The following is a 22,927-nucleotide window of genomic DNA, read 5'->3' as shown; positions in this document are numbered from 1 at the left end:
TAATAATAATGGTAAAAAGTTATGTAATACTTAGTATGTGCCAGGTACCATGATAAATGTTTTACTGTAACTCATTTAATCTTTACAATATTATAGATACAATTATCTTCCTTATTTTATACAAAAAAAATTGTCACTTTCATAGTCACATAGCCACAAAGGCAGTCTAACTCCATATTCTTTGTTCTTGTCAATATGCAATATTGCCCCTCAATAAAAGCCTTATGTATTCTTATTTTTTATTTTATTTTCTAGTTAGTTATTACTTACTTAAATATTGCTGATTTAGATTACATTCTATACAACTGGGTATTTTTATTTCTAATAATTTGCTATTGTGATCCTATTGGATTTTTAGGTAGGTAATATCTTCAAACAATGGTAGTTTTAACTCTTTTCTTAAACTCATTTTTTTTCTTTCCACATAGGTGGATAGGGACCCTCAATACTATCTTAAACAGTAGCAGTAATAGCAGACCTCCTTCTACTGCTTGAAATCTTAGAAAGAATGCATCTAAAATTCCTCTATTAAGAATATTTTGCCATCTTAATTCTGTATTTTCCTTGTCCTATACTATCTTTGGGGGGTTTTGTTTCTTTTTTCTTATTTTCTGATTTCCATTGGATAGACTGAATTCTCTTTTGCAGGTTTAAAAGTTACCTATTCTCTTTCAGTTGATGTTCTTGTGGCAGCTGCCCCTAATTTAAGAACCAAATATGTCTCTGTTTAACTCTAGTGATTTGTTTAATAAATCAGTAACTGTATCTTCCCTCTAACAAAACAAGTACTTGTGTTTGTTCTCATGTCCTTTTGTTTCTATAAACTCTTTCCCTTCATCATTTTTTGATATTACCTTGAATTTTGACTTATAATTCTCATGCATTTACATTCTCTTTTTTTAACTTATTCTGATTTTTTAAAAAATTTTATTGGAGTATAATTGATTTACAATGTTGTGTTAGTTTCAGGTGTACAGGAAAGTGAATCATTTATACATTTACATATATCCACTCTTCTTTAGATTCTTTTCCCATATAGGCTGTTACAAGTATTAAGTAGAGTTCCCTATGCTATACAATAGGTCCTTATTAGTTATCTGTTTTATATATAGTAATGTGTATATGTCAGTCCCCATCTCCCAATTTATCCTTCCCCCCTTTCCCACTGGTAACCATAAGTTTGTCTTCTACATGCGTAACTCTATTTCTGTTTTGTAGATAAGTTCATTTGTACCGTTTTTTTGGATTCCACATATAAGCGATATCATATGGTATTTGTCTTTTTCTGTCTGACTTACTTCACTCAGTATGACAATCTCTCGGTCCATCCATGTTGCTGCAAATGGCAGTATTTTGTTCTTTTTTATGGCTGAGTAATATTCCATTGTATATATGTACCACATCTTCTTTATCCTTTCCTCTGTTGCTGCACATTTCGGTTGTTTCTATGTCCTGACTATTGTAAATAGTGCTGCAGTGAATGTTGGGGTGCACGTATCTTTTTGAATTATGGTTTTCTCCAGATATATGCCCAGGAGTGGGATTGCTGGATCATATGGTAGTTCTATTTTTAGTTTTTTAAGGAACCTCCAAACTGTTCTCCATAGTGGCTGTACCAATTTACATTCCCACCAGCAGTGTAAGAAGGTTCCATTTTCTCCACACCCTCTCCAGCATTTATTGTTTGTAGATTTAGATGATGGCCATTCTGACCTACTTTCTCTTTTTATTTCCTTTGTTTCTTTTTTTCATATAGTAGCAAACTTAATTAAGTTATTTAGTCACTATTACTTTCAGTATTCCTTATAGAACCTCCTGAATTTGTTTTTATTATTATTTGAGTACTTCCTCCAAAAAGTATTTTCAATGTAGGTGTTTGTGAGATAAACCTTCTGAGGCCTCATATGCCAACAGATATCTTTATTATCCTCTTACATTTATATGACACATTCATCACTGTACTGGAGCTTCTACCAATGGTTCTAGTCAGTAAAAGAAAAAGAAATAAAAGCCACCCAGATTGGAATGGAAGAAATAAAACTGTCTTTATTCACAGACAACACGATCATCTATGTAGAAAATCCTTCAGAATCTACCAAAAAAACCCCTAATAATTGAATTTAGCAAGGTTTCAGGATACAATATCAATATACGAAAATGAATTGTATTTCTCTACACTCAATGAACAATCAGAAATTGACATTTAAAAAGAAGTACTTACTGTAGTATCAGAATGGGATAATCTGACCCCCCAAAAATGTGCAAACTTGATACTGAAAACTGTAAAACATTGCTGACAGAAATTAAAGAAGACCCAAATGTTAAATGGTGTATACACTATGTTCATGGATCAGAAGACTCAATACAAACAGCAACATAGAGAAGGGGCAGTGAATGGACATAGGGAGCAAATGAAGAAAAACACACAAATATTAGATGAACAGTGGAAAGAAGGTCCAGAACCAAGTGGTGAGGAATTCTAACATTTAGAAGTCAGGTAAAGAAGGAAGAGGAGATGACAAAGGAGTCTGAGGCGGAGTCGCCATAATACATAGGAGAAAAAGAATGTAATGTCGTGGAAGCTTAAGAATATATCAAGGAGAAAGTCATCGACTGTGTCTAATCATCATGAGAGAGTTTGTTGGACATGTATTTTATTCTGTTTTTGGTTTTGTTTTTTGGCTACTCAGCATCTTGACCCCATTTTTATGTTCAGAAATTTTTATGTTTCCTTTCTTTTTTGAGTATTGATGGGAAGCCACCTTCTACTACTGAAGTCAAAAAGTCTAGAGTCTTACCTTCCACTCCCTCTTTGAAACAAGAATGTAGGCTTATGACCCAGGCCTAAGCAATCAGTTATATTCACCCACACCTTCCTTTGAGGACACAGAAGCAGCGATAATGGAGATAATGGAGATTCCGTTCTGGTGGCAGTGGCAGTAACTTTCAGTGGCACTCAGTGTCCAAGGATGACTCTGGTCAGCGTCCAGCAGCTGGTCTGGTGCTCACTACAGTGTCTAAATTCTGGCTGCCTAGTCTTTTTAATTCTACCCATTTTCCAAACCTGATTTTCTAGATTTATCTGTGATTATATAAGCTACTCAATATCTTTTCAGTAAATTTTTTGCTTAATTGGTTTCTGATGTTTGCAAATAAGGACCGCCCCCCCACCTAATACAGAAATCTAACAAGATAAAATTAGCATCATTGTATTTTAGTATATGGAGGTCATTGGTAACTTTAGCAAGTGAGTATTTGATTTGATTAGTGGGGTCAGAAACAGGATTGGAGTGCTTGAGGAGTGAGAGGGTATGAGGAAATCAAGATATGCAGACAATCCAATGGAGAAAGTTGGCTCTGAAGGAGAAGGTAGGGCAATAACTGGAGAAGAAACTGAGGCTAAGGTAGAAAGTTATTTTTAAATGAGAGAGGCTTAACCATATTTAAATGCTAGAGGGACTTAGTAGAGATGGAGAGACTGAAGACTTAAAATCAAAGGAAAAAAGAATCTGAGTATGAACTGGTCAGATAACAAAACATGCATATTCTAACTCCACTTAGTAAGTTATTCTACTTCTAATTGGAGGTCGTTAAAAAAAAAAACAGATTCTGAGCCACATATCCTTTTATATATGACTAGTATAAAAAACTCATTGAATTCTGTGGTGAAAAAATTGAAATGAATTACAATGATGTTGAATACTGCTTCAGTATACCTCACAGGGCCATGAAGTTGAGTGGCATCTGGTATTTCCATTAGTAAGCAATTAGGTATCAGATCGTAACTCATTGTCTCCTACTTTTTAGCATTTTCAAAGAATGTTAGAAAAGATTTACATGCATACTTAGAAATCAGGATGTTATAAGTATTGAAACATTTTGTAACCACTGAAATAAAAACAAAATAACTTTCCCTTGAAGAATCCCCTTTCAACCCCAAGGTTTACACATGATATTGGTATTTATGAATACGGAAATATTTTCCACAAATGTTTCTGCTCCCTGTAGAATATTTGATATGAAATTAGTTATAATGCTTTATAAGGGACAAGTCTGTTCAGTGAAATTAGGTACAATGGCTAAACTGGTCATTAGGAAAAGTGATTTCTAAGATAATTATTTCTGAAACCTACTATGGTAATAGAATAACTGCTTAAGAGAAAGTAATACTAGCAAATTCCCTGGAATATTTTCAACAAGGATAAGGACATCTTTCCATTGGTCTTTTTTGTTGTTGTTGTTTTTTCTTTTTTTCAAATCATGGCACCATGGTGCTTTTTGGCTTACCTTTAAAGACTGCTGGATTTTTCCACTGAGAAAAATATTTATTCTGGGATTTCTAGCATTATGCAACTGCCTGATTTTCCTAAACAATGTTCTTTTTTTTGATGTGGCCAAAGGAGTTAAAGTATTCCTGGCACATTCACACTGCAGTTTCAATGTTTTTTTAAAGTCATATGACTATAACTGAAGGATAGTATTGGGGAGGCTCACAGTTGACTGTGTGAATTTCCTTCTGTATAAATGAGTGTTTTGAGACTAGTCAACTTAGCACATCTGTAGTAAATGAGTCTACCATGCTGTTTTCATTTATGAAAAAGGAAAACAACTTTTCCCTGCAAAGATCATAAATCTATTTGTCATCAAAATGAAGCCTTACCCGTTTTTTTTTTTTTAATTTTTCACTGCTGCAACTATAAAATTGGTTATTGGGAAAAAAAGGGAAAGAAACAAAACTAACAGCTTGACTTAGGACAAATCAAGGCCTTTCAATCTTTTCTTTTTTTTTTTTTTTTTTTTTTTTGCGGTACACGGGCCTCTCACTGCTGTGGCCTCTCCCGTTGCGGAGCACAGGCTCCGGACACGCAGGCTCAGCGGCCATGGCTCACGGACCCAGCCACTCCGCGGCATGTGGGATCTTCCCGGACCGGGGCACGAACCCACGTCCCCTGCATCGGCAGGCGGACTCTCAACCACTGCGCCACCAGGGAAGCCCAAGGCCTTTCAATCTTAACTATGCACTTTCTCAGGTGAACACAGGCTTAAGTGTTGTCTAAAATGAGATGCTTGTCCTAAAAGAACGTTGAAAGTCTTGCATTTTCCACTTGTGAATTGTGTCCAGTATAAGAAGGGAAAACACACTTCATCAGCCCACTCATGATCCAAGCATAGAGTAGCAGGACCACCGTGGAAGCCTCTGTTAGGAACACCAGCAGCCCTGGCACCCCTCTGGGTTGTGTGTTCTCTAGTTTATGAGCTGGTCACCCCAAAGAAACTTCCGTTTCGAAGAAGATATATTTCTTAGTATTTTGGAGGAAGAAACATACCAGCATCAGCCAGATCTACATTCATCAAATCCTGTCACCTCTTGATTATTAAGGGGTTGATTATCCAGTTAGGGTTTATCCTGATTGCTACTTTCTCTCTCTTCTCCACCCTTCTGCTTGTTTTGGCCCGTTTACTGCTCATTAGGAACTTCCAGAGCAGACAAACTTCAGCCTGTTTGGCTGCTTATTAGCAACAAAATGAAAGATTCGCTAAAGGAAGTAACTTTCCTAGTTGATGCTTCAGTGACCCCGAATCCAATGAAGTTCATACTCTTTGTGGAATATTGTTCCTTTAGGATCTGGCCTGTTTACATTTCCAGTCTTACATTCTACCTTGCTATTCACATGTGCTGTGTATTTTAGTCTAACAGTTATTAAACAATTATTAAATAAGATGTGCCAGGATGGGGAGAGCAGCTCCGTGCTTTGTGACCACCTAGAGGGGTGGGATAGGGAGGGTGAGAGGGAGACGCAAGAGGGAGGGGATATATGTATGCATACAGCTGATTCACTTTGTTATACAGCAGAAACAACATTGTATAGCAATTATACTCCAATAAAGATGTTAAAACGTGCAAAAAAAATTAAAAAAATAATATGTGCCAGGCACTATTCCAGGTGCTGAATATATATGACGTTGTTTAATTCTCACCAAAACCCCATGACATAGGTATAGCTATTATCTTCAGTTTACAGAAAAGGAAGCTGAGACTCACAGTAAGTAACTTGCCCAAGGTCACACAGACAACAAATAATAGAGCCAGAATTCAGAATCACACAGTCTAGATTCAGAGCCTATGTTTTAACCACTGTGCTATACTTTTTTCAAGTATGCTTAATTTCTTAGACATTGCCCCAAATTCTATGTATTTCCCTCACTTTCATGGCTTTGTACGTGTAGTTTATTCCCTCTGCTTGGAAGACTTCCATCTTTCCCTAGGAGGAACAACTTCTTGATCTTTCAGGACTTACTTGAACTGTTATCTCTTCCTTGGACTCTCCAGTCAAAGTTAAGCATGCCTGCTCAAACTTCTGTACACTCTGTACATTGATTCCATCAGAGCATGGCTCATATGCATTCTAATTACTGATCTTCATGTCTTTCTCCCCCAGGCATTTGTAAACTTCTATAGAACATGGATTCTGTTTTATTCGTCTTTGTATCCCTAGCACTTAGCATAGTGTCAGTCCCACTTAGAAGAAGCTCAATAAATATTTGAAGAATAAATGTCCTTTGCATAATAACTATGACTTTGGAAACCTGAGTTTAAAATTAAGATGTGTTTGCTACTTAAGAATCATCTATAAAATTAGTACAATAATATCTAATTCATATGGTTTTTATGAGAACCAAATGAGATCTTGTATGTGAAGTGCTTAGTACAGTGCATGCACTTATTGAGTTACTATCTTTTCATAATAATTTTCATGGCTAGTCTAACATTCAGTGAACAAATATTTGTTTAGTACATAACAGTGTTATTGAATGAAACTTGGATCCACTAGCCCGCACGCAGTAAAGCCAATCTACTGACACCACGTTGTGGTGAAGGAAAGTGCTACATTTATTGTAAGGCACCGTACAAGGAGTCCTGGTCAGCTAGTGCTCAAAAAGCCCAAACTCCCGGATGGGTTTCAGCAAAGCATTTTTAAAGGCGAGGTGAGGGAGGGGTGTCACAGGTTATGTGATTAGCTCATAAAAAATTCTCTGGTTGATGGTGAGGTTACAGGCTGGTGTGTCAGAGGGGTTAACATTATCAATGCTTAGGCACCCATGGGACTGGGGACTATGTGCTCATGGTCACCAAGTAGTTAATTTCTTCCATTTAGTGGGGGTTTTAGTATCTTTAAAGCAACTCAGGAAATGTGCATCAGATACTGTAATCTAGATACTTCAGAGGGGAGCTAAAGCAGAGGCTATGGGGGATGGGTCTGTTCCAGGAAGGCCCCATAGAGTCCCACTCAGTTACAATATGAGCCCGGAGTTAGGGAAGACAGCAGTGAACAAGATGGGCAAAGAACAGCCCTCATGGAACATACGTGCAACAGCAGGAAATTGCTGACATTTGACCTTTTTTTTTTTAATTTTTTTTGCGGTACGCGGGCCTCTCACTGCTGTGGCCTCTCCCATTGCGGAGCACAGGCTCCGGACGCGCCGGCTCAGCGGCCATGGCTCACAGGCCCAGCCGCTCCGCGGCATGTGGGATCTTCCCGGACCGGGGCACGAACCCGTGTCCCCTGCATCGGCAGGCGGACTCTCAACCACTGCGCCACCAGGGAAGCCCTTGACCATTTTTGACCTTAAAAAAAGTCACAATTTAATATGAATCACCCTAATAATTGGGTAGTAGTCTATAAACAAATTAAGTAATTCTAAATTGTGGAAGTGCTATGAAAGAAAGAAAGCATAATGGGAAACAGATTTTGAGATAAAGTGTAATGCAAAATAGCTTATAGACAGAATAGACTATAGCATCCTCACTGAGAAGGCTTACACTTGAGCTAAGGACTGAAGGTAAGACTGACCCAAGTACTTAAGAATGAGGGAAGAACTTGCCATGTGAAAAACCCAAAGTGAAAAGACCTGTAGGCAGGAAAAAGTTTGGCATGATAATAGGATTATCCGAGGATCAAGCAAGATATTATGGGTACAGATTTATTTTTGAAAAAAGGATGGACATTCATTTCTTCATGGTGGTATGAATTCCTAGTCATGCTAAGAGTCAAAGAATAGATGAAATATCCTCCTTCACTCCCCGTTAGTCCCGTGATTATTGGCTGAGGCCTGGGTAAAGGAGATTTCATAGGCTACACTTATTTTGTCCAGTATTATAATGGCATTTGAAACTGTCCATTTTGCAAGAATGATAATCCACCAATTGTTCTATGAAAATGAGTAACTAATTTCTGTGGGGTAATACAATGTTGAAATGCCTGTATCCATTAAAACTGAACAAGAGTTAGTTGTGTATGCTCTTGGGAATGGACTTGAGTCAAGCAGACCTATCTTCACTACCTTAAGACTTGCCTCAATTCAATCCCACTCCAAGTTCCATAGGCATTAACATGTTTAGTGATTCAAAGCTAAAGTTACCTCCTAACTTTGGTATACAGCTCATTCATAAATCTTATTTCTAACATTTTGGCCACATTATTTATGATTGCCCCTATAGGAAAATGTTATGAATGCTACAGTATTTATGTATAATGTAGCCTTGCATATAATCACCTAATAATTACTACCCCACATATTTTTAAATAGCCAATTCTTTCCTAGGAGGGATATATTTAGTAAGCCAAATAAAATGAGAAATTCCTACTTAAACAGAAGTGTTTTTAGTTGCTTGGAGTAAGGGAAGCAAAGTATTACTTTTATAATCCACTGGTTTGCTGGCTTTAAAAATACTGTACTTACGTTGCCTAATATTATGCAAAAAAAATTAGGTCATTGCATTTATTTTTTATACTACAGAAAGTAAATTAGTTTTAATTACTATTTTCTCATACAGCAAGTAACTATATAAACATAAGCTATGAGCACAGAGGAGGGTGCTTGGCTGTAGGGAAAGGAAAAAACTGTTTTCCTAGTAATTTTATTTTAGATAAAAACATCAACTAATTTAAGTTCAGTGTAGTTTTAAATTTATCAATCTACTATTGAAAAATCAGTGAAATTCACATTAAAAAATTTCATTTTACTCAAAACTTTAAAGATAGTATTCCTTTGGTAATCCTCTTTAAAATGTGGACTTCTATTGTTGCCTTTACTTAGCACATTCTATTTCTTAATATATTTGTTTTAATTCTAATGAGAATAAGACAGCTACACCAAGGGCCCTGGGGAATAACAAACAGCATAACGTTCTCTTTGGTATGTTTCACTATTAAATGCAAACCAGTCACCATTGTTCCAAAATTTGTCTCTGTGTCTGTCCTCTAATATGTGTAGTTAGCCCCATTTTCCTTACCAGATCTTTCCATGTAGTTCCAGGATGAAGGCAGACTTAAACTATTCCTTCCTTTCTGCACAGGGAAGTCAAAGTGGAAAGCAACTTCCTTTTCTTTCCTTAACTGACATCAGATTAAATAAAACAACACAACCATATTGCCATTACAGTTTCTTATACATAGAAGACACGCAATAAAAAGTAAGCAATAAAAAGTAACTCTTGTCATTGTGGTTGACATTATTGTCATTACTGATCCAAGTACTTGTTTCCTTAGAAACCCAAGGCTTAAGCAGCCATCAGCTTCAGTCCTGTAAAAACTGACACTTTCTTACAGAGTCAAAACCAATGTCAGCAGGGAGACTGCCTTCTATCTGAGGATAATGAAAGTTTTTGGCCGTGAGACATCATGTACTCTTATCATCTTACTAACTTTTTTAAGACTCAGGTAAACTATTGATTGGTCTCAGCATCTCTGAACAAATTAATAGTAATTCTGATTTTATTTACTTTTTAAAATTTGCTCAGAGTGACTTACGCTTTGCTGATTGGTTTTAGAGGAATCATTTAGAAAACACTGGAAAGAATTCCTAGGGATTAGCATCTGTTTCTCTTGAAAGCAGAATTACTCATCCATCTGTATATTCATAATAAGAAATGTTTGTTCTCTACTTTTATGAAACATTGCTTGGAACTTTGTACAGAACACTCTGCTACTTTCCTCAAATTTCTCTCTAAGAAACCAATGTGAACAGTAAATGATTTGGAACATATTTATTGTGCTGTGTTAAATGTCTGATAGTGCTGCAAGTAAAATGAAGTTTCTCATGTACAGTTAACTCTAAGGACTAGTCATATGGTCTTTATTATTCTCACTAAAAATATTTATTGACCTCAGGAATGTTCAGCAGTCTTTGCATGTCCATTGTTCATGTATCACCCAAAAGATACATTTTTTTCTGTTGGAGAATAAAGATTTTTAAAAATACCTAAACTTACAAATAAAGTGAGGTAAAGTGGTACTATTTTAGAACTATGGAATGTTGAGGTGTCCTAAAATCATCTAGGGTGATCTTTCACGTGATACATCTCCTCTCCAACTGGGATCCACTAGTTGTCTAATACAGCCAGACACAGGATACGCTCAGTCTTGAAAGACAACCCATTATTATTTTTTTTAATTCTACACTCATTCGTATTTTATAACCTTTCACCTAGTTTAATTCTGGAGCGACTTTGTTGGTCTATTTGTTTTCTTCCTGGCTTACATGTCCTTCCTTCCATCTTTTATTTATGACCTTGTATAATCTGCTTTCTCTTCAGGCCACTGGTTTCTTCAGGTTTTTCAACCTCTTTTTGTTTTTATTGGGAAGGGCACTATTCATCTGAATTTTGTTTTTAAAACTTGCCTTTCCTATAGTCATATTCCCGTTAGAATCCTGGCCATTGGTATAACACTTATATCTTTCCTGAACATTTTTTAAAGTTTTTATTGAATTTGTTACAATACTGCTTCTGTTTTATGTTTTGGTTTATTGGTCCTGAGGCATGTGGGATCTTAGCTCCCCGACCAGGGATCAAACCCGCACCCCCTGCATTGTAAGGCGAAGTCTTAACCACTGGACTGCCAGGGAAGTCCCTTCCCTGAACATTTTTGAAATTCTGTATCCCAGAGTCTCAAATGACTATGACTGGATTTGCTTTCATTTGTATTGATGAGCTCTACAGTGGCACCATCTCATGTCTCCAGGGTTCTCATAGTTCATATGGAAAGTACACTACCAGATAATCTATCCCAGAGATATGGAACCAAAAGGCTCCCAGACCAAATTAAATCAAATCAATGTAAAACACACAGCAAGAAGCAAAGGGAAAGAACTAGCGTAGGTTAATGACTTAGGATAAGGTGCAAGCAATGTGGAAGAACCACACCACCTGAATCCTAAGTCCACAATGTGGATCTCTCTCTCTCCCTTGCCTCTCCCTCCGTCATGCCCCCCTCCCTTCCTCCCTCCCTATATAGATTGTGCCCTCATAATGGTTCCTTACAAATATTGAGAGCCACTAATATAGATAAATGGTGAGAGATAAAATGGTTGATGTAGACTGGGACAAAAAAAGATTTGAAGGTCAAGCTAAGGAATGTGAGCCCGTGTCCTAAGCACTGAGCATAGTACATGGCACCTAGTGATAGTGATAGAAAATATGATTTTATTCATTATTTTAGTGAGTTTTGTGATCATGAAGAAAATCTGCTTAGAAGAGGTAATTTTTTAATGTATTGAACTGTTTTTTTTTACCACCAGTAAGAGAATAAAAAGATATGTGATAATTTGGAGGAAATATTTTTTTAAAAGAAGAAAAGTGCTTTAGCATTAAATTCAAAATTGGCTTTACCTTTTTTTTTTTCTGCTTTATAACAAGTTTAATCAGTTATACATATACATATGTTCCCATATCCCCTCCCTTTTGGCTTTACCTTTTAAATCCTATTCTCCCAAGCAGGCCTTCCACAGAAATGAGTCTAGCCTATCTGGAGTCAGTTATCTCTCCTACCACATTTATAACTCTAAGGGAAACAGCTTTACCTTATGATCCAGTTAACCCTACCTTCTCAGTAATTTCTTTTCTAATTAGCACCAAAGGTAACTTCCCCTCTTCAGAACCTTTCTAGTATTTACTTTATATCTCTTTTCTCATCTGGTCTTTATTTTTTTTTTTTTTACATTTCTGCCTTTATTATAACTATTTACATGTTACAGTCTTTTTAACTTAATTTTAAACTTCTTAAAAATAAAAACCATATCTTATTTATATTTGTATTCTCCACAGGGCTTCTCATGATACCTTCTTTACACATAGATGATATTCAACAAATATTGTTGAATGCATGGAACAGCTATTACACAACCCAATTTATTATCCCAGGAATCAACTCAGAAAGTAGCAATCATCTCCTAGAACAGGGGTCAGCAAAATTTTTCTGTAAATATTAATAACTGTTTTTGAGTTTGCAAGGCAAGAAGCAAAATCAAGGGTATTACTTAAGAACTTATGTAACAAGAAAGAAAATAAGTTTTCACAAAATTTTTATTTATGAAATTTAAAATATATTAATGTAGTATAATTTTTTGTGATACAAGTCTACTAATGAGAAAAACAGAATTCGTTTGCAAGGGGGATAACATTTAGCTTATTACAGTTTCCTATCATCAAAATTTCATTGTTAATGTGACTTAGAATGAGATTTTGCATGTTTTACATATTTCATCTTAGAAAATTCTTTTCACACAGATATGTACTGCCAAATACTGCAATTCATGAGCATATGATTTTAATTGAGCATATTCATTGCTTGGAAGGAATTTATAAAATTCTGTTAGATTCTTTTCTTGGTAGTTGCCTTTTAGAATGTCATTATAATGTACATTAGTCATTTCCAATTAAAGTTATAGGTTGAACTCCTCAAGTGAACAGTTAAATGGATTTTGAATATAGAAATTTCTTGCATCTAGGTCTGAAAAATGCTTTAGAAATGCTTTTGAAAGTGAAAATGCTTTTTTGAGTTTGAGCTCAGAAAATCTACCCACCGCAAATTTGTGTGGAAATGGAGATCTCACTTCTTGTTTTAATTTTTGACAGCACAGGAAGTGTATAAAGCTGTTTGACATTACTTGTGATTCAAACATTAGTTGTCATCAAAATGACTTTATCACAGTATGTTTCACATGTGAGCATTGTTTTGCCCTGCAATTTTTGGTTGAATTCATAGATAAACATTAAATGAGTCTGCAGCAAAATCTAATTTCTAAAGCCATTTATCATTCCGTAATAGAGGTTGAGGGCAGTTCTTCTCATTCGAAAAAACTTCAATCATAGTCTCAAAAATCTCAATAAAACTTTATCCCTGCTAAGCCATCAAACTGCTACATGTTAGAGAAAGTCAGGATATTCAGTTTCTATTTTGACAAAAAAAAATTCACAGAACCACCGAAGGTTAAATTTACAAGAGTCAATGGAGTTCACTCTTGACAGTACCGGCTCAATAACATACGCTAGATTCAAGTATTTTCCTCAGAGTACCTGATGGTGAATAATACAATGAATAAACATAGCTCTAAATACCTTAACATTTTCACAAGTTTTGTTAATTCGTCTAGTTAGTCTTTCTCTTATCCATTGCTTATCCATTGCCATCACATTTATCACATTTTAGCAGATACCACTTCAGGTTGAACTGATTTAATGTTTTAACTTACTTGAAAATATTCTTACCTATAGTCACTCCACAAACTATTCATACAGGTTAATGCTTCAGGCACTTCAAACTCAGCAATGACTCCTCAAATAAACAACTGAGTAGTATTACTAACATCTGTCGATTAATCAAGAGGCAAGGAAAACCACTTGAAAGCATTTGCCTTATTTTTCAATTGACTATTGATGCTGCTCCAGTGTCCTTGACATTTTAAGCAACTGTTCTTGCCAAAATGCTAAGAAACGAGTTTATTTTTGCTGCACGATTTAATTAAATCTATCAGTAAGCAACTTTGTTGGACTAACAAATGAGCCACTCAGAAACTTTAGTTGCAACTTCATTTTCAAATTTTTGTGAAGAATTTATATTGTGATAAGATACTCCATTTTAGGTTTCCTAATTTTTCTAACTGTTACACTGTTGTGAGGTGGGAATATTGTGTTAAGTGCTTGGTATGATAATGTTGATGTATATTGTACATTTTTAGCACAACTATAGTGGCATTGCATAATAAACACAAAGTTTTGACATCTAATTTGATCACAAAATAATCCACATTCCACTGTGCCTTAAAAATACAACATTCAAAGCCCACTTTTTTCTTCTTTTCTTGTTTTGATACAACGGATATGCACTGATAATAAAATCTCACAATAAGTCAATATATGTTCCTCTCAAAACACTGTCAAGTTATAATTGCATCACTGTAATTTGCAATGCAACAAGCAGTAGCGGGAAGCAATGAGTGCCTTTTAGTCTCTGCTACAACGACTGGACCCTGTCATTATAGCACGAAGCAGTCACAGACAATATATAAATGAATGAGCATGACTGTTTCCAATAAAACTTTATTTACAGATTCTGAAACTCTAATTTCATATAATTTCCACATCTTGAAATATTATTCTTCTTTTGATTTTTTCAACATGTGAAAATGTAATAACTATTCTTCGCTCACAAGCTCTACAAAAAGAGGGGATGGATTGGGTTTGGCTTGAAAACCATAGTTTACCAACCTTGTTTTAGGATTTGGCTTTGAGGAAATACTGTTTGCTTACTTAACTTTATTCCTAATTAAACTATTTGAAGCAAATTTTCTGGAGTCATGTGTGATTGAAAATAGAATATTCTTTTTTACTGAGATATAATCAATCTAACATCATGTAAGTTTCAAGTGTACAATGTAGTGATTTGGTATTTGTATATATTGAGAAATAATGACCACAATAAGAAGAATATTCTTAAGGGTATGTTAATTAGTGTTGTCATGCACACAGGAGTATAACACAAAAAGTTAGAATGGAACAAACATACTTCACATCTAGGCTACTTAGTCAGAAGATACTCACTTTGGAGGATAGTACAAATGTGGACTTTGTGCTGCCTCAGTATTTTTATTTTAAAAACCCAAGACCATTACATTAACTATAATTAGAGATTTTAGGTGAGCCAAAACATCATTTAAACATTTCGCTTATTTGGGAATGAAGCCCAGGATAACTCCCAAACCTGGGCAGTGTATCAACAGTAGGCTTTCAGAACGCCAACCCCTCCTTCATTTATTGAGCATCTGGATGGATTTTCTAGGAGCTGCACCAGTCTTCATTTCTTATCTGTGTTATTTAGGGTGTCAGAGGCAGCCCAGGAAGAATGGGACTGGCTGGGTCTCCAGGTTCTCAAGGAGCAAAGGGTTCATCAGGCCTTCCAGGAAGCCCAGGAGTTCTAGGCCCGAAGGTACTTTCATGTTTGTTCTGATGGATGAGCAGTGTTGACCATCCTTCCTGGCCCTGAGTTTACTGGCTAGATCACAGGATGGTAAGACTGATAGCTTTTAATAAAATTTGGCTAATCATGAAAACACATTAGGAAAAAACGAAAGTGTGTGGCCTTGACATAGCCATCTCCCGTGATAGCCACAGTGCATGTCATTTGCCAAAACTACTCATAAACCCAGGACTGGTGATGCTTTAAAAAATGTTCTTTGACACATTTTGGTTCTTCTTCCCTTTCTGTCATCCATCTTCTCCTCCAAAACAGAAAAATCTTATTTCCAGTTGCATACTTTCTCAGTTATACTTCCTGTTCCCCTACTTCTGAACCTAACCAACCAATTAATAAATCTGATAGGAGTACAAATTATTTCTTAAAGTCAAAGTGATAGTAATTGTCTTGCCTTAACATTCATTGCCAGGAGTATTGCCACATGGCAATAGGCTTTCCATACAAAACCTCTCTTAGAAATATCTCAGTGCAGATTTGACCCAGACAACCAAGAGACTAGTCCCATATCTAATGCTATTTCATAAAAGACTAGGATTAAGACATTGGCACCCTCATCATTATTACCTCTTAATTTGATTTTCAGAGTTCCACTTATAAAGAATTTCTAGGTATTCTGACCCATATGGGTAAACTGAAAATGATGACCCAACAGCTTACTGTTTATAGTTTGAGCCTTTCTGTTAATGTTTATACCATGAATATCCCTTTCCACTGAAATACAAGATAGCTGAGCAAATGCTAAACCTAGGAAAATAAATAAGAAAGATCCCTACCTTTTATGTGTGAATCTGCAAAAAAAAAAAAAAAAAAAAAAAAAAGATCCAGTTTGTCAAGTCCCAAAGCTGTATCTTTATCTCAATACAGTGAAGAATAATTTGCTAATCTTAAAGCTTCGGTCAAAGTCTACCAAGCATCATTTTTCATTACCTTATCTATAAACTCCACATGATTCTTAAGTTTATTTTTAGAAATGGTAAAAGCTATTGCAACACTCATTTCAAAAACAAAATAAAAATTTTTTAAAGGACTTGACTTTTAAAAATAAAATAATGATATAAAGTATGTCTTTAAAGTGAACTTTTAGGGGATAAAGAGGATTGGTATCAAAGGAATCTTGGGAAACAGATAATTGAAATTTCTTAATGATGGAATTAAAAAGATACTCATGGCAAAAACCAGGGTTCACACTTCAAGAGACTCTGCTCTGTTTCTGGTATCAGATAGCTGAATCATCTCTGTATGTAAGAAAAACACAGCAAAATAATTTCAATTCAAATAAAATACAAATTCCATCGCATACAAACGCCTCCACACATCCTACACCCTCACTATTCTCTCTGTAGCCCCACTATCCTCCTCCTCCTTTTTGCAGGCCCCCTCTTCACTCCTCTTTCCACAGTCATGACCACAATCTCTGGAATTCTGTTTCCCTGCTGCCACACTTCTCGTTCATTGTAATCAAATATTATGTATGTGGAAACTATTGGTGGGGAGAATGATCATGCAGATTTTGACTTCTCCAGTGTCTTGTACACATGCCTGAGGATGGACCGGTGTTTAGATTTCATTTAAAAGCCAATATGTTTATAGGTTCTAAAGTCAAGATAACCTTTCTTTTTTTTTTGTCCGTAGGGTGAACAAGGGCTACCTGGTCAACCTGGAATTCCAGGTAAAAGAGGTCGCCGAGGAGCACAAGGTGATCAAGGACCATGTGGAGAGCCTGGCATGAAAGGGCAGTCTGTAGGTGACAACTCAGAAATTCACTAAGCACTTATTCTACAGACCAGGCCAACATTGTACAATAATGGTTATCATATCTATTCACATTGCAGGGAGAACATGGTATTCAAGGTTTGACAGGTTTCCAAGGATTCCCAGGCCCCAAAGTATGTTTACATATTTTCTGCTCATCTCTGGCTATGTTGAAATACCAATGTTGAAATACCAATGTTCAACATCTGTTCAAAAAACAGATGTTGAAATACCAATATTAAATCTCTGACTTGAGCTTTTGTTTTTTTAATCTGCAAAATTTCAGTTGGTACAGAGTAATATATTTGAGTTTTGAATATGTTAATTTTGACTTATGTAACTATATATTTTCCTAGCAATTTTATTTAATAATTTGCTTTTGTCTCTACTCATTCTGTTTTTCCAAACATTTTATTTGAAAAATTTCAAACATAAAGTTGAGAGAATGAGTAAACACCTATATACCTATTACCTAAATTCTACCAAAACATTTTACTCTACTTGCTTGACTCTGTACCTACCCATCTATTTATACCTCCTCCTCTCTCCATCCATTTTTGATGTATTTTGAACTGTAGACCTCAGTACAATTACTCCAAAATACTTAAGCCTGTACTTCATTAACTATCAAGTTCCATTTTTTTTTTTTTTTTTTTTTTTTTTTTTTTTGTGGTACGCGGGCCTCTCACTGTTGTGGCCTCTCCCGTTGCGGAGCACAGGCTCCGGACGCACAGGCTCAGCAGCCATGGCTCACGGGCCCAGCCGCTCCGCGGTATATGGGATCCTCCCAGACCGGGGCACGAACCCGTATCCCCTGCATCGGCAGGCGGACTCTCAACCACTGCGCCACCAGGGAGGCCCTCAAGTTCCATTTTTAAGAGCCAATTCTTAATACGTTGGTACAAGATTATTTCATGTACTAAATGTTCATATTTTGGCTTTTTTTAAAATTTGTTTCTAGGGTCCTGAGGGAGATGCTGGCATTGTTGGAATATCAGGTCCTAAAGGTCCTATTGGACAGAGGGTAAGTATGAAGTCATTCTGCCTTCCCAGATATTGTGATTCTTTGTTGACTACAGGAATTAGGGTTAAGAACTCTAAAATAAATATACTCCAAATTAATAACTTTAAAAAATGACTCTTAAAACAGAAACTCATTAGAGCACATGCAGACATTCTCAACCTTTTTCAGTTCGTTTGTTAGTTTGAGAAAAAGACCCCACAGACCACCTGTACTGCCCAGTTCTTACTTTAAAAAAAAAGAATTAATGTAACTACTGGATAATATATTTATTAACTCATACCAGTTAATAAATATATTATAAAAAACATAAAGCAGTTTCATGTTATAAGCATTAATATAACCAGGGACTAGAGACCGTCCCCATGTACCACCTGGAGGAGGCTTGTCTATGACCAGAGCTCCTCAGACCACACTTTGAAAAATGTTTCCCAATAGCTGTGTTTCCTCTGCTCAGGGGTGGGTATCCCCAGAGAGTAACGAGGAACTCCTTAAAGAGTTGGAAAGATCTGGGCTCTGAAGAACTCCAGTTAGCTGTTTAGTGCCTGCAATTGCAAACTGTAGGGAACGTAAATAGGATAGATAAGTCACCAGCAGTAACTGGTTATTGTTTTTGTTTGTTTGCTTTTTTGTTTTTATTAACCACACTCTCCTAACTGATGAGATGATCTATAAAACTAAAGAGAAAAAAGGTTAAAAATAAAAGCCAAGCACTGGTTTGACTGTGGTAGTAGCACCTCTATGGCTAACAGCAGCTGCTAAGGCAAGGGTGGAGAGAGCTGAGAGAGAGGAAGGAGAGCAGTTCAGATAGAGGAGAACTGAGTCTTGAAGAAGAATTTTAAAACTGAAAACCACTATCTTGTGCAAATATTAAATGAAAAGTCAAATTTTTAAAATCCTACGCCGCTTCCCTAACTCTTACTATAAATTATTTCCTATAATACAAAGAGCAGTGTTGTCATGGGAAATGTTTATTTAAAGAACCCTCTCAACATTTCTCCAGGTGCAAATGTAATAGTTATTTTTATGATTTCTGAAGAACCATGGAAAGCTTGTGCTTTTAGGTAAAGTCCAATTCTTTATCATCCACAGGTGGGTTATGTATGGATAGGCTTCTCTGTAATAAATATTGGTTTTAAGTTCTTACATACATTAAGTTCCCCATTAATTAAATTCATTCATTCTGATTTTATTAAGTTCTCAATTAATTAAATCCTTTCTTTATATTGTGAAAGAGAAGTTGGCTGCCTGCCTAGCCTCTGTCCTAAGCAAAGTCATATGAGGTGCTGTGTCTCTATAAGCCAGGATCTGAGCCTATACTGCTTTGCAGCTCCAGAAATTTTATCAGCTCTCCAATAGTAAGGTTATGGTAACTAACTCACAAATACTAATTTATAAGTGCAGATATTCCTATTAAGTCATTGTAGAGACAAGTGAAAAGTCTTGCTAGGTTAATATTTAGCAAAAAACTATTATGTACCAGGTACTGGTGTTCAGTTTATGTCCCTATATCATTTACTCCTCATAAAAATCCTGTGAGAGATGCTATTATCCCCATTTTGCTGGTAGGGAAACTAAATCTCTGAAAGGTAATTTGCTAAAAGCCATATGTGGCTAGTATGTAGAGGAGCTGGAATTTGAATTCACATCTGATTGACTGAATAATATGTACAAATCATTATTTCAGAGAGTTAGACCTTGGTCAAATTTATTAGACTGACACTTTCTTGGCTTTTTTTTTTCCTAGTAATAAGCCAATCTGGAGGATATATTTGATTAGGTTAAGAAATCAAGCCTCTTGATTGTGGACCTTTGTGATTTGGGAACCATATTTTAAAATTATCATTTAAAGTAGATCTTCATATTTAAAAGTGCTTTCATTAGATTTACTTTTTAGAGTATCAGGTAATTTTTCTCATTCTAAGCCAACTTAATCTTAAAGCTATTTGTCAATAGACTGAATGGCATTATAATTATCTCCACTGAGTATTTTCTATATCTTGGCAGGAGTTGGACAAAGAGAAAGCCTGTTAGATAGCCACATTTATATATGCCACGTTAAGTGGAGCTAGAAACACTGAAATTTGAAGCTAGTGGTAGCAGGGGTGGAGGTTGAGGGAAAATAACTAAAACATGTATTTTGTATTCATTAAGAAATGATAGGCTCCATTTTTAGTTTGGGAGGAGTTGACCAGAGATCCAGCTTATTCAAGGTTATCTTCATAATCAAATAGCAGCTTACACTTTCAAAATTGTTTTTCACATTTAATTCTCACAATGGCCCTGTGAAGTAGGCATTCTTATTTTACTGATGAAGAAACCAGAAGTTTAATTGGTCACAAATGATGCCCTCTGGTTCTTTCCCATAATTTCTCTCAATTCCATGCTGCATGTCACTCAAACATCTGCTTGTTCAACATCTGTAAATAACTTTATTCAAAATTTTGTCCATGACTCTACGTAGCCTTTGTTACATAAAGTAATTGCACTTGTTATGCAATGACACATATATAAAATGGCACCATTGAAGCTATCATCACATAAAAATTATAATGCTGATTTATCAGTTTGCTAGAAATTATAGATTAATTCTCCTAATGGGAAACCATAATAATATGCAGAATTGCATCAAATCAAAATTACTGTGATTTCTGCCAATACCATAAGATTTTGTAATAAAAACTGGAATTATGTGGACATGGACTATTTTGCCATTGTGCAAGAAATTTTCTAGAATTTTCCTGAATTATACTGGCATTGAGACTGACTTTTTTTTTTTTTTTTAACCCCAACAGGGAAACACTGGCCCCCTTGGCAGAGAAGGTATAATAGGCCCAACAGGTAGAACTGTAAGTTTGTCACAATACAGGTCTTTTTTTTTTTTCCTTTTTTATATATATACATTTTTTACTTAATCCTATTCTAGTAATTCACAAGGGATCACCCTGGGTATTTGAGAAGCAAGGATAAAAACAGATGTACATTTTCATCTGGAAGGTTATTCTTGAGAACTTAGAAATCTAATGTAATGAAAAGGTGTACATAGTGAGGTAGGCATTTAAAACTGGGGTTGAGCAAGGAAAGTAGAACTGGGTGGCGGAGGAGAGGTTGAACATTATAAGCATAGGGGTGATCACTAAAGCAATAGAAAGAATCTGTTTTCTGAAGGAGGGAGCATAAGGAAAGGTACGCAGACAGCCAAGATTTGAGTCTTTGGAAGTGCCCACGATAAAGGGATGAAATAGTTGGTGGGAAGAGCAGGAAAACCAGAAAAGTACAAGTTTAAGCTCAGTTTCGAGAAAGGAGTAGCTAACCGTGATCTTTAAGAGAATAAATTGCAGTGGAAGATGGAGTACAGCTTTCAGTGAGGAAAGAAGTAAATAAAAATATTTAATAATAACTTTTCTCAAATTCTTAAACTTCTGGAATAGGTATGATTATTTGCTTTCAAGACATAAGGAAACAGATGACATTTATAGAAGTTCACCTAGTTATTTAAGATAATACGGGTAGTGAATCGTACAGATATTTCCTACTTCAAGAGCAGTGCTCTTTCCACTCCATTCAAGCTATGTCTGGAGAGGAAACAGAGAGTTAACATATGCCAGGGCCTTAGGGAATCTTGCTATGAAATAAAACAGAAATAAGACAGTGAGGTGGTCACAGGAGGGTTTTACAATACTAACAGTAGTATAAACATACAAGAGGAAAATTGAGGCTTGGAAAGGAAAGATTCATTCTCTGCAGGGAATCAGTATTTTCAATCATTTGAAAGTGTTGTATCTATAGACACAGAGTTTTAAAATATAAAATAGAATGTTTCAAATATTAAGTATCACTGTTCTCATTGATAAATTTAGAGAAGAATTCACCACCAAAGTTTCTGGCTTTTTAATTTAAAAAAATGAAATGTGTAACTCAATATTTCTCTAGATTCGCAGCATTTACCACTCAGAGCTATGTAGTCTAAGTGGGAGGTTATAAGTGGCAGAAATCTCATATTTCAGTGGGTGGTTGGTTCTTCAGCAAGCTAAGGAACATATACTGTTCTGATTATGGAATGATTGTTCTCCTCTGTCAAAAATGTGAAATATTAATTGGTCAAGGAAAATATGATAAAGAAATGGCTCAATTAAAATAACTTACTGTGTTTTGTTTATAGATAATTCTTAAAGGCCCTTATAATGCTCAGCATGCACATCAAATTTTTTCCATCTATTTTTTCTATTCTAAGAAGAAACTTCTAAGGAAAGCTCACTATGAAAGAATAAGAATTTGAGAATGGCCAAAACACACTGTGGAAAAAAATTGTGGTGGGGGATGGAGGACTTGCTTTTTCAAAAAGGAAAACATTACTTCAGAGTCTTTGTAAATGAAACTATGTGTTAGTACAAAGAATAGATCATTATAACAGGCTAGAGCCCAGAATTAGATCTCAGACTAAATAGGAATTTAATTACAATGAAAATGGTATATCAGTTAGGATGATTTGGACTGCAAGTAATAGGAACCCTGAATCAAACTGGCATTAACAATAAGGAAACTTCTGTCTCATTATGGGAATCCCAGAGTTAGGAAGGGCTTCAGATTTGGTTAATTTGGCGACTTAATCTTGTTATCCAAGACTATTTCCATACCTCTGCTCTGCCATCCTGAATGCTATCTTTATAATTAGGCTTAGGGCAAATGACTACAATTTCTCAGGAATCACATCTAGATATAATTATCCAAAGTGAAAAAGTGAACTGTATCCCTTATCTTCGGAAAAATATAACTTTTTCTAGAAGTCTCCCATTACAATTTTTTTTCCTCACGTCTATTAATCAGCCACACACCCATT

General features: G+C 35.7%; 1 protein-coding gene across 1 annotated transcript in view; it reads left to right on the top strand.

The window, feature by feature from the left end:
* The window catches only part of COL24A1 (collagen type XXIV alpha 1 chain), a gene marked incomplete at both ends in the record, with an annotated part of 398,140 nt that overhangs the window by 343,781 nt on the left and 31,432 nt on the right, over window positions 1–22,927 (top strand). Inside the window, 5 exons of the mRNA XM_079698762.1 lie at window positions 15,159–15,266; window positions 16,947–17,054; window positions 17,147–17,200; window positions 18,028–18,090; window positions 20,883–20,936. Coding sequence (XP_079554888.1) covers window positions 15,159–15,266; window positions 16,947–17,054; window positions 17,147–17,200; window positions 18,028–18,090; window positions 20,883–20,936 — 387 coding nt within the window. The remainder of the gene's footprint in view (window positions 1–15,158; window positions 15,267–16,946; window positions 17,055–17,146; window positions 17,201–18,027; window positions 18,091–20,882; window positions 20,937–22,927) is intronic.

This window comes from Hyperoodon ampullatus (genome assembly GCF_949752795.1).
Source record: "Hyperoodon ampullatus genome assembly, chromosome: 2".
Classification (NCBI taxonomy): Eukaryota; Metazoa; Chordata; class Mammalia; order Artiodactyla; family Ziphiidae; genus Hyperoodon; species Hyperoodon ampullatus.
This window is presented reverse-complemented; position numbering and strand designations above follow the sequence as displayed.